The sequence below is a fragment of the Chrysochloris asiatica genome, unplaced genomic scaffold (genome assembly GCF_000296735.1).
Source record: "Chrysochloris asiatica unplaced genomic scaffold, ChrAsi1.0 scaffold00006, whole genome shotgun sequence".
Lineage (NCBI taxonomy): Eukaryota > Metazoa > Chordata > Mammalia > Afrosoricida > Chrysochloridae > Chrysochloris > Chrysochloris asiatica.
In genome coordinates this window covers 20937744-20954243 of record NW_006408524.1, presented here as the reverse complement: position 1 = coordinate 20954243, position 16500 = coordinate 20937744, and the positions used below count along the sequence as shown (strand labels likewise).

Here is a 16500-nt window from a genome sequence, read left to right as displayed (position 1 = left end):
CAAGGCTAAGTCAAATGGGTACAATCTGTAACTTAAGTTGTTCTTGTGCAACCCCTCTCACTTCGTATCAATTGGATGTTTCACTCTCAGCTCTAGCCCTCCTAGGCTATGTCCTTGTCCATAGGTTCAGGTGTCCCCAGCTCTCACCAGTTTTTGAACCAACCAGACTTCTTCTTCTTCTCTATCTCATCTCCAGGTCCACAGAAGTCTGTGGAACGCAGTTGAATTCAGCCCATTTCTTCACTGCTGCTTTTCCCCCTCTTTCAATCACCAGTAGACCAACATGGTCACCTGCAAGCTTACATACCTGCTCATGTATTCCCTTTGAGTTTCAATCTTAGAAGGGAGTTTGTCCTGAAGGGACTTGATTACTTGCCTTGATGGCTTCCTGGCGAACAACTGCTTGTTCTTGTAGTAGCCAATCATACTGCCATTTTTGTTTTGGGCTTTTCCTGATGATCTTTCTTTGAAGATATATCTTCTGTTGCTCTAGCTGTTCCAGGCTGGTCTGCTTGTCCTTTCTAGTGGGAATGTCCCACCTCAGAAGATTCTGGATAGGGCTCAGGATTCCACCTAAGGTCCTATACACTGCAAAGTCTCCGCAGAAAGCCTATTTCACTGGGCAAGTTGTAGAACCCCTTTTTGGTATTCCAATCAGTTATAGGCTGAAGACGGGCTTACAAGCATTCTGCAATCATGTTTCTGAAATTCCTTTCTACCCAACTCAAGTTTCAATTTTACAATAGTAAGAAAGGGAAACCAATATACATATGACCGTCAAGCATCTTAGTATTATTTCCCCTCTTCAGACTATGGCTTGATCTGTTGTTCCAAGGTTGAGCATGCATCACTATTTACCTCTGTCCGATTTAGCCCATGCAAACCTGTCTCAGTGTTCCCCTATCTACCTTGTTCTTCCACCCCCGCCCACTTCTTGTGTACTGCCCTTCCCAACACCTGAACTATTACGTGTCTGCCCCTACCCTGTGCTCTACTGTCACCTCCCTCCACCTCCTCCAAACCCTCCCACTCCAACCCCACCAGTAATCAACAAAGAAATGTTTTTCCCACTTTAGTACGAGTATCTTTTCTTAAAGCTTTTACAATAATGGTCTTATATAATATTTGTCCTTTTGTGACTGACTAATTTTACTCAGCATAATGCCCTCAAGGTTCATCCATGTTATGTGGTGGCTTGCAGCTTCCTTGTTATTCTTCAAGGTAGCATAATATACCATTGTGTGTATGTACCAACGTTTGTTTATCTATTCTTCAGTTGATGGGCACTTTGGCTATTTCCATCTTTTTGCTATTGTGAATAGTGCTGCTATGAACATTGGTGTGCATATATCTACTCATGTTATGGCTCATATTTCTTGTGGATATATATGAAGTAGAGGAATTGTTGGATCATATGGTATTTCTATTTCCAACTCTCTGAGGAAGTGCCATACTGTTTTCCAGAGTGGTTGGACCATTTTGCATTCCCACCAGCAATGCAGGAGGGTCCCAGTCTCTTTACATTCTTGCCAGCATTTATTATCCTCTGCATTTTTGGTCTTTGCTGTCATTGCTGGTGTGAGATGATATCTCATTGTTGTTTTGATTTGCATCTCTCTAATGGTTAGTGATTGTGAACATTTCTTCATGTTTGTTGGCTGCCCAAATGTCTTCTTTGGTAAAGCGTCTGTTCGTGTCCTGTGCCCATTTTTTCATTGGGTTACTTGTCTTTTTCTTGTAGAGGTGTTGTAGTTTCCTATAGATTTTAGAATTTAGTCATTTTTCTGATATGTCATTGCAAAAGATTTTTTCCCATTCTGTGGGCTCCCTTTTAACTCTTTTGGTGAAACCTTTTGATGCATATAAGTTTCTAATTTTTAGAATGTCCCAGTCATCTATTTTGTCTTTTTTTGTTTGTGTAATTTTCACAATGTGTCATAGTCTGTGTGTTCCCAGAATTAGAGCCCTTAAATTTGTCCCTGTTTTTTCATTGATGACCTCTATAATTCTGGGATTCACATTTATGTCTTTAATCCATGTTGAGTTGGTCTTTGAATAACGCCTGAGGTAAAGGTCTTGTTTCAGTCTTTTGCATATTGATTTCCAGTTCTGCCAACACCATCTGTTGAAGAGATTATGTCTTCTTCACTCTGTGTACTTTGGCCCTTTGTCAAAGCTCAGTTGGCTATATGTGGATGGGTTAATTTCTTGATTCTCAATTCTGTTCCATTGGCTTATGTATCTTTCATTGTACCAGTACCAGGATGTTTTGACCACTGTAGCCGTGTAGTAAATTTTGAAATCAGGGAGTGAGAGGCCTCCAACTTTGTTCTTCTTAAGCTGTGCTTTGTTTATCCTGGGTCTCTTTCCTTTCCACATACAGTTTGTAATTTTTTTTTTTTTTCTATCTCTATAAAGAATGTGTTGGAATCTGGATTGGGATTGCATTTATATGTGTAAATTGCTTTGGGCAGTATTGACATTTTCACAATGTTAATCTTCCTATCCAGGAGCATGGTATATTCTTCCATTTTTCTAAGTCTCTTTTGGTTTCTTGTAGTGTTTTGTAGTTTTCTTTGTATAGGTCCTTTGTTTCTCTGGTTACATTTATTCCTAGATATTTTATCCTTTGGGTGGCTATTGCAAATGGTATTGCTTTCCTAACGCTGTCATTTTTGGTATAGAGGAATCCAACTTATTTTTGTATGTTGATCTTGTACCTTGCCACTTTGCTGAATCTTCCAATGAGTTCCAGTAGTTTTTTTTTTTGCTGATTCTTTGGGGTTTTGTATGTACAGGATAATATTGTCTACAAATAGAGAGACTTTTACTTCCTGTTTGCCAATTTGGATGCCTTTAATTTCTCTATCTTGCCGTATAGCTTTGGCTAAGACTTTCAAAACAATATTGAACAGGAGTTGTGATAAAGGGCATCTTTGTCTGGTACCTGTTTGTAAGGGGAAGGCTTTCAGTTTCTCACCATTAAGATTGATGTTAGCTGTTGGTTTTGTATACATGCTCTTAATTATGTCGAAAAATTACCCTTCAATTCCTACTTTGTTGAGTGTTTTTATCAGAAACGGATGTTGGCTTTTGTCAAATGCCTTTTCTGCATTAATTGATATGATCATATGGTTCTTTTCCATTTTCTTATTTATATGGTGGATTACATTGATTATTTTTCTGATGTTGAACCATCCTTGCATCCCTGGTATAAATCCCACTTGGTTGTGATGAATTATTTTTTTGATGTGTTGTTCAATTCTGTTGGCTAGGATTTTGTTGAGATTTTTTTCATCTATGTTCATGAGGGATATTGGTCTATAATTTTCCTTCTTAGTGTTGTCCTTTCTGCCTCAGTGCCTTTGCATATGCTGTTTCCTCTATCTGGAAATCACTTTCTCAGGCCTCAGCTGACTAACTTCTATTCATTGTTCACCACTTAATTTACATGCCACTTCCTTAGAGAGACCTTTCCTAAAACCTCATCCTGTATTAGGTCCCTCTCCTAGCTTTCTTCTTTATAGCACAATTGGTAAGTGCCTTCAAGTCGGGTGCAACTCATACCAAGGAGTGACTGGTGGGTTTGAACCACCAACAGTGTGGTTAGCAGTCCATGAGCACAACTGTATTAAGTAATAATTTAAACAATTTTTTTTTTTTCTTTACTGTGTAGCTTCTCTCCCTAGATGGTAAATTTGTGAGGCCAAGTCCATTTAGTGCAGTTTTGAATTCTTGGTGCTAACACTATGTGACACATTCACACACCTTCTTATTCAATGAGTGACGGAAGACACACCAGTGAGCGTGGCAGTCCTTATCCTCGAAGAGCTCAGGACAAAGCCATTCGAATGGAGTTTGATAAATGCTTATGATGTTCAGGCCACTGAACACTTGTAGTGTCCAGGCACTGAACTACAGATAATCCAAGGTCAGCACTCAAGCTATCTGTCCTGCCCTGTCTGCCTCTGACAGGTTCTCCTCACCGCCCTCTATGTTGCTATTGTTAAGTGCTGTTGAGTCGGTTCCAACTCATTTAAAGGCTCTGGAAACTGTATAATGTTTCTGAGGCTTTAAATCTTAGCCAGAGCAGGAAGCCTTATCACTCTGAACGACTGGCAAACCCAAATGCAGACCTTGAGGTTCATAGTCCAATGCTTATCATATGGAGTCGCCATGCCCACTCTCTATCTGCATGCCTATTTCTGGCATCTTTGACTCTAAAGACACCTCACCTACTGTCATTCTTTGTGTAGGGATACTGGATGCTAAGAGTCAGCAAATGTATATTTTAAAGCTGGACAGAATTCAAGTAGCTTCTTATCTTTACAACTCTCCTTAACCAGCTTCAGAGAAAAACAGAGGCCAACTGTCACTTGCAAACTGTTCTGAAGTCTGCCTGCCGCCTTCCTCTTCCTCTCCGCCTCATCTATTCAAGCAAAAGAATTCACAGGAAATGGAGCTGGTACTAAGCAAGGGCTCACGTACATGAGGGCAGTAGGAGAGAAAACCAGGCTAACATTCTGTTAGCTCCATGTTTGGGGTTCTCTCAAAAGAAGAGAAAGGAGCTGGTGAGCTGAGGCCTTGGTTTACAGGCCTGTGCCTCACTCAGGTCCTGGGGTTGACAGCCAATGTTCAAAGCATGAATTCATGCTCAGGTTCAGATGTCCAAACCCTCTGCACTGGGCTCCATGAAGCCAGCACTTGTTAGACGCTGGATCACATTAACTGTTGTATCCCCAGCCCCTGACCTGGTACCTGTATAATACAGGGACACAAGAGTGGTGTGTTGTTGCTACCAGAAAACATGCTGCAATATTCCATGTTCTGAAGGCACATCTACCTGTAATGAAATTATGAAGGGGCCTGGAGAGTGTGTGTGTGTTGGGGTGTATTGTGGGAGGGAATAAAGGACGGGACTCAATGTTGTATGAAAGCAAACGAGGGCTTCCTTTCATTGGCATAAGCAAGTTCTCAAAGCAGAAACAGGAAGTGGAGAAAGAGTCAAAGTCAGCTCAACTGCCACCAAGGGCACCAGGGAGGCACCCACAGGCTGCGGATCAGGCAGTCTGTATTCACGCTCTGGTTTCTCCACTTGAGTGTGACCTTGGGCGAGTCTGACTTCACTTATTTCTGCATCCATGAAATGGAGTTAACACCACACACTTTGCAAAGTTATTGGAAAGATGAGATATAAATAGACACTTCTCTGGCACATAGTTGGTGGTGCTGAGCAGATCCTTATCATTGTTGTTACAAGTGGTGAGGGGGTCTCACCAAATCTCCATGATGCCGGTGTTCTTCTGCAATGCGTCTGCCAGCTGGGCAACTCCCTTGACTGTGATCTGGTTCTGGATAAGCCTGAAAGAACATAACACAACAGTCCCTGGGTTAGGGTTAGGGACTTCGGGCTTATGTACAGTCTATAGTTACAAACCAACCACCAAAATGCCTGTTATATTAAAAATCCAAAGCACACACAATGGTTCATAGCAACAAGTGGGTACTACTTCACACCACACATCAAAACAGAGTTATTATTACTGTTTTATTGTGTTCCAGATGTCTTAGTGTATCTGGAAGCATTTCTTGAGTGTTTTTATGCATATAAAGGTACACTATATACTATGAGGGGGTGGGGGTCCAAAAGGTCATGGAGAAATGGAATGAAAAGATAATGGAATTGTTTCACAAACTTTTTGAAATGCTTTTGTGTATACTAAGATAAACATTTGACTAACATGTTAACTGCACAAGACCTTTTTAAAGTGTTGAAGAACAAAGATGTCAGCTTGAGGACTAAGGTGTGCCTGACCCAAGCCATGGTATTTTCAATAACCTCATATGCATGAGAAAGTTGGACAGTGAATAAGGAACACTGTAGAAGAATTTATGGTTTTGAGTTATGGGATTGGAGGAGAATTTTGAAAGTGCCATGGGCTGCCAAAAGAACCAACAGATTCGTGTTGGAAGAAGTGCAGTCAGAGTGCTCCTTGGAGGCCAAGATGGCCAAACTTTGTCTCTCATACTTCGGACATACTGTCAGGAGGGACCAGTCTCTGGAGAAGGATATCATGTTTGGTAAGGTGGAGGGTCAGAGAAAAAGAGGAAGAGTCCCAGTGAGATGGATTGGCAATGTGGCAGCATCAATGGGCTCAAGCATGGCAATAATTGTGAGGTTGGCCCAGGACTGGGCAGTGTTTCGTTCTATTGTGCATAAGGTCGCTATGAGTCAGTACAGACCTGATGGTCCCTAACAACAACAACAACAACAACATTTTAGATGTGATCAATACCTAACTGCTCTGACCTATGGACAAATTGGGACAAATTTGACTTAAAGACAGACTTGGGAACAGAACTCATTTGTAATGTGAGAAATTGTGAGGGTATATGAGGGAGCTTTAAAAAGTTGATGAAAATTTTACTTATCTTTCCTTTCCATTTTCCACAACTTTTGGGGGCCCCTCTTAAGTAATAGTATAAGAGATGGAGTCAAGGGAAGAGCTATATCCGCAAGACTTTTCATCTGGCTAAGCCCACTCCTCAGAAACCCTACCCAGGGCAGCTATGAGTCGATATCAGATCAGTGGCGTTTAACAACAGCCAATAAAAAGATTGTCTAGATCAAATCCACAAGAATAAAGAACATCTTTTAAACTTTTGTATTTTTATAGTGAGCATAACATATCTGTAGATTCATTTTTGTTGCTCTTCTTCTTAAGTGCCATCGAGTTGGTTTCAACTCACAGCAGCCATGTAGGTAGTACAATACATGAATATAAACTTGAGATGCTTATCGTAGGAGCACACCTATATTAAAAATGTTTAGAGACCACCCATTTGAACAACGCATCGAAGAAATAAATCAGTCAGTCATCCAGGTAGCTAGAAAGGCAAGGATGTTTTAAAGTTAAGTAGCTGCCAACTGGTGCTTCTCCACTTCTCTCGGGGTGGGTGTGAGCCAAAAGTTTTCTATGTTGGTATTGCGTCCTCTCCAACGTCCAAGAGGGAGAGAGAACAAGCAGCTCTCCAGTACTGCCACCCATGGGTCCCAGTGAAAAAGTATCAATTCCGTTTCTGATTTGTAACAGCCTCTAAGACTGTACCTATTATGGTGTGTGGCAATGACCCAAGATGAAAACAAAGTTACAAATACAGCTGGAAAAACCAGGAAATTCCTGAAATGCTTCCCTGAGCAAGGCTTCTAACCCAACCAGGAAACAAATGCAGCTGGAGGCCATGATGTCTCTACGTCACTGTCAGCTCATGCCTGGCTACTTGCAGAATCAGGTCTGCTAAACCTGACCCAGAGAAACCCTGGGCACAGACCCAAGAAGAACATGCTACTGTGGCTGATGAAGTATGACAGGGCCTACCCACTCAGAGAGGCAGTATTAGCATAGTGGTAACACAGCCCCCAGCCCCACTTTTCAGCTATAGGACTTGGAAGAATGAAATTTAGTGATCTGCTCCTCAGTTGCCTTATCTGCAAAATGGGACTGATCCTGACCGTGCACTTCCTATAGGTATGTGAAGCTTCAATGGGAGGTTATGTATGAAGTAGGTCTTACAACCCCTGGTACAGTGCTCAGTACAAGGAAGCTCTGAGCCCTGGAGCACAGGGCTGCTGGTGGTGGACCAGCACCCAACCACACCTCCCCAAGGCTGGGACCCCTCAGCCCAGTGGCACAATGAACTTCCACTGAGCATGACTCCAGGTGGAACTTGGACATTTTTGCAAAAGGAGACCCAAGAAACACAGAGAGTTCTGTAATCAGTTCTAGTCACTGCCTTCACAGTTCTTGGCACTTCCTTTACCTACACCTTCTTGGGAGGAGGGTAGGCTGCCTCCAGCCAAGGTTGGGCAAGGTGTTGAAGGTGGGAAGAAATTCCCTAATGTCTCTAAAAGGCCTGACAGCTTTCAAGCACCTGTGCCTGCTGGGGCTGACCTTACCGAGGGCCAGCATTCTCTGTGTGTGCAGGGATTAATCAAGAGTCTCTTCTAGCTCTGCTTTCCCTTGGGGAATTTTATCTCAAAAAGATTTTTAAAGGAGCCCAGTATAAAATTCTAAGCTTCTCTAAGTTACCATAAATGTTTCAACGTCTGGTTGACTTTCAGCATTTCTGCCAAATTCTCTGCCACTTCATCATTGAGTTCATTTTTGGTCAGCCTGGAAAAGAAAGGGGTATTTACTCACAAAAAGTCCTTTCCTGGCACACATTTTTGAATGAGTCCCCAGAAGCAAGACCCAGCCCAGGTTTCTCCAGCACATGCGGTTGCTTACTAGCTGAGAATCAACAAACAACCAAACCCCCATGATCACGCCCAGCCTCTCAACCCCATGTATGATAGTGATTGATTTCCAGTGAAAGCTATACCTCCTTCCTCATCCTTGTTGTGTTCTTTCTCAGATTTCACAGAAAATGGGGAACCAATGTCTGCTTCTTGGGTTTCCTCCACTTTGCTAAAATCCCCCATGCACCACTAAGTGTGTTATCAAAGTCAGTCACATGAAGACCTATAAAAGCTTTCTCATGACATGTTAAAATGTGTTCAGTGCTTGCTTTGATCATGGCTTCAATAAATGGGTCCTGATCAAAAACAGGGTGAAATAGAATGGAAAATTTTTATGGAATCTAGACTTACTGGACCTTTTAAGACTGGGGGAACCCCAAAATCGAATGTCCTTAGATAATCTTTAAACTTTGAGTAGTTGTCGTTGTCATCGTTAGTGTCATCGAGTTGGTATTGACTCATAGTGACCCTATGCCCAACAGAATGAAACACTGCCACGTCCTGCACCAACCTCACAGTCATTGCTACATGTGAGTCCTCACTGGGGTTCTTCCTCTTTTTCCCCACCCCTCCACTTTACCAAACATTATATCCTTCTCCAGGGACTGGTCCCCCCTGACAATATATATGTCCAAAGTATGTGAGATGAAGTCTGGCCATCCTAGCTTCCAGGAAGCATTCTGGCTGTACTTCTTCCAACACAGATTGGTTTGTTCTCTTGGTAGTCCATGATACATTTAATATTCTCCTCCAACATCATAGCTCAAATGCATCAATTCTTCTATGGTCTTTCTTATTCACTGTTCAACTTTCATATGCATGCAAGGTGATTGAAAATACCCTGGCTTGGGTCAGGCGCACCTTAGTCCTCAAACTGACATCTTTGCTCTTGAACACTTTAAAGAGGTCTTGTGCAGCAGATTTGCCTAATGTAATATGTCATTTGATATCTTGACTGCTGCTTCCATAAGTGCTGATGGTTGATCTGAACAAAATGAAGTCTTTGACAACTTAAATATTTTCTCCATTTATGATGTTATTTAGTGGTCCAGTGATGAGGAGTTTTGTTTTCTTTGCATTGAGGTGGAACTCATACCGAAGCCTGTGGTCTTTGATCTTCATCAGTAAGTATTTTAAATCTTCTTTGATTTCAGCAAGCAAGGTTGTATCATCTGCATATTGCACATTGTTAAGGAGTCTTCCTCCAATCCTGATGCCACATTTTTCTTTATATAACCCAGCTTCTTGGATTATGTGCTCAGCATACAGATTGAATAAGTATGGCAAGAGAATACAACCTGGCTGTACATCTTTCCTAATTTTAAACCACTTGGTGTTCCCTTATTCTGTTTGAAAAACTACCTCTTGGTCCATGGGTAGGTTCCTCATGAGCACAGTTCAGTTGTGCAATGCTGTCTGTCCATGGCTTGTCAGAATCCACACAATCAAAGGTCTTTGTGTAGTCAATGAGGCACAGGTAAACATCTTTTCTGGTATTCTCTGCTTTCAGTCAAGATCCACCAGACATCAACAGTGATATCTCTCGTTCCACATCCTCTTCTGAATCCAGCTTGAACCTGATATCCCTCATTCCACATCCTCTTCTGAATCTGGCTTAAACCTGATATCCCTTGTTCCATAGCCTCTTCTGAATCTGGCTTAAACCTCGGGAATTTCTCTGCAATGTATGGTTGCAGCTGTTTCTGAATTATCTTTAGCAAAATTTTGCTTGCATGAGATATTAATGATATTGACCAATGATTTCTGCATTCTGTTGGGTCACCTGTCTTTGGAATTGGCACAAATATGGATCTCTTCCAGTCAGCTGGCCATAGATAAGTGAGTGCCTCCAATGCTTCATCAGTTTGTTGAAAGATTTCAGTTTGCATCCTATCAATTCCCAGATTATTGGTTTTTGCCAATGCCTTCAATGTACCTTGGACTTCTTCCTTCACTACCACTGGCTCTTGATCATATGGTATTTCTTGAAATAGTTGAACATCTATCATTTCTTTTGGGTACAATGACTCTGTGTATTCCTTCCATCTTCTTTTGATGCTTTCTGCATCATTCAATGTTTTGTCCATTTTGTTGTTGTTAGGTGCCATCGAGTTGGTATCAACTCATAGCGACCCCATGTACAACAGAATGAAACACCGTCTGGTCCTAAGCCAACCTCACAATTGTTGCCCCGCTTGAGCCCATTGATGCTGCCACATTGCCAATTCATTTCATTAGGGGTCTCTCTTCTTCATTTTCTCTGACCCTCCACCTTACCAAACATGATATCCTTCTCCAGCGACTGGTCTCACCTGATAATATGTCTGAAGTATGAGAGACAAAGTTTGGCCATCCTGGCCTCCAAGGAGCACCCTGGCTCCACTTCTTCCAACACAGATCATGTTGGTTCTTTTGGCAGCCCATGATTCTTTCAATATTGTAAGTTGAGGCTGAATTTTTTCCTGAATTCCCTCAGCTTGAGGAATGCTGAATGTGTTGTTCCCTTTTGGTTTTCTAACTCCAAGTTTTTGCACATTTCATTATAATATTTGGCTTAGTCTTCTCGAGCTGCCTTTTCAAATTTTCTGTTCAGCTTTTTTACCTTCTCATTTCTTCCCTTTGCTTTAGCGTTATTCAACCAAATCACAATTTAGCTCAATTAGTAAATAACGCTTGCCTTGAGATTTCTCTACTAAGTGAACTATTGAGATTTATCTATAGAGATCAGATTGACAAGAGAAACTCTAAAGTAGTTTAAAGGGCAATGAATCTAACTTCATGTTGGTGCAGTAATTTGGATGTTGTTGTTGTTGTTATGTGCCGTGGAGTCGGTTCCGACTCATAGCAAATTTGGGTGTAGATAGCAAGAATAAAGACACTGTGAGCCATGCATCCTATGTCAAGGAATCATACAAGAAGACATTGTTGAATGGCTACATGTTTTGCTATGCCTGGTAGCGTAGTGGTTACGAATCGGGCTGCGAACCTTAAGGTCAGCGGTTCGAAACTACCAGCTGCTCCATGGGAGAAAGATGAGGCTTTCTACTCCCGTAAGGATTTACACCCTCAGAAACCCTGTACAGGGTTGCTATGGGTCGGCACCGACTCGACGGCACTTAACAACAACAACAATTTTCACCAAACAATAAAATAAATGAATTTTTCTAAAAATGTGTTCGGTGTTTTGTTTTGAGACCAGCTATGAAGAGCCTAAGTTCAGTGACTGACAGTCAGGAGTCTCTTAACCACCCTTAAAACCAGAGAGGTCTGGATTCAGCACACAGGGACCAAGCTCCACTTTTCAGTAGGATTGGGTCCGGTTGTGACAATGGATAAAACAATGGCAAAGGAGAAGGGAATAGAAAGAACACGCATCATTCCTTGAAGGGCAATCATGCTTGATAAAGTGGAAGGTCGGCGAAAAATAGGAAGACCTTCAATGAGATAGGCTGACGCTGTGGTGACAACAGTGGACTGAGATACAGCAGCAACCGAGAGCGCGGCCCGGGGCCCGGCAGTGTTTGGGGTTTTGTTTTATTTTTTGCACAGGATCACTGATGAGTCAAAACCAACTCAAGGTTACCTAACATCCACAACAATCTAAATTTTAAATGTTCTTACACTTTGAGTCAACAACCTTTGTTGTTGTTGTCGAGTCAGTTCTGAGTCATCGCGACTACACTTCTAGAAATTTACCTGACGGTGTCCAAAGATGTATATGCACACAAGGATTTATACATTGGAGTTATCAGTCACAGTGAAAACCCGGAACAAATTGAAATGTCTATCAATTGGGGTGACTGGTGAAGTAAGCTGTGAATACCCATTTAGTAGAACACTGTGCATTCAGTAGTACAAAGTGCAGCCTGTAGTAAGAATGAGGAAGTAAAGGAAGAGGTAGAAAAGCGTGGTGTCTAAGATGCCCCAGAGCCAGGCATGCTCAGGTTTTAGCACTTTTAGGAGGGAAACCGCAGACAGGTGGCTTAAAGTCTCTGGGTCTCAGAATTCTCACCTATACATATGAACAGTAATACAGGCAGCCCCGGGTTACAAAACATCCATTCCCAGCTGTGTCTTTAAAAATTTGTAGGTAAGTTGGACCAGGTGCATATTCTTATTTAACCCTATTTTTTTTAGTGCAAGAAAATGATAGAAGCCTTTTCAGTGATTTAAAAGCTGTTCGTGCAGCACGTGAAGGGAATTGTGATGAAGAATTTGTTGCAAATAGGAGCTGGTTCAATCGTTTCAAAGTGAGGGCAAACTTATATTAAAGGACAAGTAAGAGCTATCTGTAAATCAGACATTTATAACCCAGTAACCTGGTGTGGCGCTGTGAGTTAATGTGCCAGGCTGCAAAGCCGTTTGAACTACAAGCTCAGTGGTTCAAGCTCACCAGTTGCTCCTTGGAAACCCTATGCAGGGTCGCTATGGGTCTGAACTGACTCGACGGCCCTTAACAACAACAACTGCCTGTTTATGAGTATATATCTAAATAAACATAGGATAAAGACTAGAAGGAAAAGGTTATATCTATAAAACACAATGAGGGAGCTGTTTTTACTACCTACTTTTCAGACTTCAATGTTTTATATTTTTAAGATTTTTTGAGGGAAAAAGAATTTAAAATGCAACCATTGGCCAGCAGGTCTGATATCAGAACTCTGGTGAACACATTATCCCTCCATTACTTTCAGTAACTAATTTGTTGTTAGGGGCCCTTGAGTCGGCTCTGACTCACAGGGACTGCTGGCACAATGGAAGAAACACTTCCAGGCCCTGTGCCAGCCTCACTGAGTCCACTGCTGCCACCACTGTGCCAAGCCACCTCATTGGGGGTCTTCCTTTTTCATTGACCTTCCATTTTACCAAGCATGATGTCTTTCTCCAGGGACTGATTCCTCCTGTTAAGTGCTGTTGAGTTGGTTCTGCCTTATAATAACTCTGTACAGGAGGAGCAGCTGGTGAGTTTGAACTGCCGACCTTGTGGTTCAAACCGACATACAATATGACTTCCTCACTCTTTGTTGCAAAGTGCTGTCGAGTCGATTCCTACCCATAGCGACCCTGTCTAGGGTTTCCGAGGAGCAGCTGGTGAGCTTGAACTGCTGACCTTGCAGTTCAAACGGCTTTGTGGTCTGGCGCATGAACCCACAGCACTACACTAGGACTCCTCCTCACTCTTTGGAAATTTATAATACAAGTAAATACATCTTTAATTTAAAGATAACAAGAATAAAATGACAAAAACAAGCAAACAAAAAAGGGACACAAAGCCCTGTCAAGAGGAGGACCATATTCACTTACTGAATGCCCCTCCAGGGCAGGGAGGGAGTACGGACCACAGGCTTCCTGTGACAGGTGGCAGGAAGACCAACTGGATAGGCTGGGAAGGAGGGGTCTGGGGTGGGGGGAGAACACTGTGAGCCAAGAGCATGAAAGTCCTATCTGAGTGTGTTCTGGTTTTCCTGAGAGGCAGATTGGCAAAGATAAGGCCTCAAAGCCATGCTCACTGGGCCCACTTCCCACTTGTATACCTGTTGGTGATTCTGGAAACAATGGTCATCTTTTCTAGGAGCAAATGCTAGGACAATGCTAACATACCCGGCAGCAAACTGAAGGTGGTTCAAATTCACCAGCAGCTCCACCGAAGAAAGATATAGCAATCTGCTTCCCATAAAGAGTACAGCCATGGAAACCCGACCGGGCATGTCTTCTACTTGGTTCTGTAGTGTTGCTATGAGTCAGCAGTAACTCAACAGCAATGGGTTTTGATGTTTTGGATTTTTCTTTTTTTAAGAGGAAATTAAAATTATCAACCAAACTTTAAGGAAAGGCCTAAGTCCTTTCCACTTAAGAGGCAGGCTTTTCAGCTAAAATTTAGGCTTTGTATAATCCCTGGAATAATTCCCAAGACCCAACCCTTCAAAATGACTCTGGTTGTTACCAGAATATCTTCAGAGACGTGTTCCGCTGCAGGGCTTGTGCAAGGCTCTTTCCTCCTTCTGTGGAGATGCCGTTGAATGCAAGACTAGGACAGAAACACTTGAGGTAAATTATTAGAGACACTTCTACACTTGGCTGTGGCTTCAGCCACCAAAGCTACTAGGAAGACTCCAGCTGGACTTGGCGCCCATCCAGGCTGACATGTGACAAGACATAGAAGTGTTCCAGAGACCAGGCTTAGAGCATGAGGACAAGCACAAAAGTGCTCCAGGACTGACCAGCTGGGCTATAGAAGCCCAGCGTGACACACTCGTGTCACACTGTGGGCTGGGCTCAGTTCCTCTGATCTTTGGAAAGGAAGGGCTGGAGGCTGAGCTGCCCCATCAATGAGACCTGGCAAAGGTCTCTGCTGTATTCCCAGCATCCTGGATTCCCTTTTGTGGTAGGAGGGATAGAAAAGAGGGTGATACCAAGATGCTGGGATTTGGCCAGTGACCGAAAGGAGGACTGTTTGTCCCAACAGCATCCTGAGAATGAGGAAGGGGCAGGGACCTGCTGGCCAGTCTCTCTTTCAGTTTTATCTCAATTTACTCATTCTTCCTCCCAGCTCTCAAGAGGCATGAGGAGAAGTGGGGAGGGGCAGACTGGACCTGTTCTATATCTGGCGGTGGTTACACTGGTGTGTTCAGATGTAAAATTTACAGAGCTGAGCTTTTACAGAGGAGTGCACTTTAATTTAGGCCTCTTCTGCAGGCAATAAAAAATGTTCAAAGAAATCCCACACACAAATTCTTCCCTCATTAGGAAAACCAATTGTCCTCTTTTCCTTGGGTACTCTGTAGACAAACCACAGGAGTACTGAGTGGCCATGTTGACCACACTCCCTCTAGAAAGTATCCTCTGGAGGCAGTGGGTCTTCAAAGGGCAACACTTACCTCAGGTTGATCAAGCTGGGGTGGTTCCTCAGAGCCTCTGCGAAGGCCTGTGCCCCTTCATCACCAATTGTATTGCCCCACATCCTGAGGGCAGGACACAGCAGAGAAAGTTAGTTCCTCCATATCACAATACAGCTACTCTCATCCCTTATTTTCTGCCAGTGGCACAGGCAAATGTTTTTGTTTGGTCCCTAGAACTGTGGCCTAAAGACTAACGTCTGACCCCAGCCCCTGAGGAGGCCATTGTGACTGGATTTCAAATGCAAAAGGAAAGGGAAGAATAGAGAGCATGGGAAACCCTGTGAGGAGAGTTGATGAGCAAGTTGAATAAAGGGGAGGAAGAGTCTCAGCCCTGAGCCTCCTGGGAAGTGTTAGTCAAAGAGACTACATTTGGGGCTGTCACACCTACTGAGGGTAGAGAGGGCACCTGCCTGGAAGGAAGGTTGTGCGCTGGTGCTGACCTCCATGCATGGGACCCACAGTCCTTCCATGAAGCAAGGAGAAGGAAGTACATTCAGAAGAAACCTTAGCAGCAATGTTCCTCTTCTGTAAGGAGGATATACTACCAAACTATGACCTGTGGATTGTTTCAGGCTTGGGTGGGAGGGATTGACAGAGCAGACAGTTTGAGATGATCTGGTAAAAACAAGGGGAGAGATCCAACTACAGAGTCTCACGACTGGGCCCTCATCCTGGCTCTCCCACCTTCTACCTGCGTGACCTCAGGTGAATCACGGAACTGCTTAAATCTCAGTTTCCTCATCTGTAAAATAAGGAAGATAAGAGTTCTCCCTCCTAAACTTGTTGTGAGGATTAAATGGGCTAACATAGATGTAAAACATCATCATAACTAGACAAAAAGCAAAGCAAATCTGCCTGGCCCATTCGCTGCATATCTGCGGCTGCTGTAGCAACGTACTCTCACCGAGCACTATGGATTGAATTGTGTTCCCCCCAAAATATGTTCGAATCCTAACCTAACCTGTGAATGTAATCCCACTTGGAAGTAGGGGTTTCTCTGTGAAGACCATCAGACAATATCAGTATAGAGTGTGCCCTAAACCTAATCACAACTGAGTTTTAAAAAGCAGCATAAACACAGAAACAAAAAACAAATGAGCACAAATGGGGGAAGATATATAGTGTAAAGAAAACAAAAATCCTCACCACTGGACAGATAAATAACATCAAGATTGACGGAGAAAAGATTGAAGTTTTGCTCAGATCAACCATCAACATTCATGGAAACAGCAGTCAAGAAATCAAATGACATATTACATTAGGCAAATTTGCTCTTTAAAGACCTCTTTAAAGTGTTCAAGA

The 16500-nt window shown here is 42.8% G+C and overlaps 1 protein-coding gene across 1 annotated transcript in view; it reads right to left on the bottom strand.

Annotated features, from left to right (window-relative positions):
- Positions 1-16500, bottom strand: part of NOD1 (nucleotide-binding oligomerization domain containing 1) — a 31521-nt gene that overhangs the window by 1653 nt on the left and 13368 nt on the right. The window contains exons 7-10 of the mRNA XM_006832167.1: positions 15178-15261; positions 14244-14327; positions 8091-8174; positions 5278-5361 (exon numbers count right to left, since the gene is read on the bottom strand). Of these exons, the coding sequence (XP_006832230.1) occupies positions 5278-5361; positions 8091-8174; positions 14244-14327; positions 15178-15261 (336 nt within the window). The remainder of the gene's footprint in view (positions 1-5277; positions 5362-8090; positions 8175-14243; positions 14328-15177; positions 15262-16500) is intronic.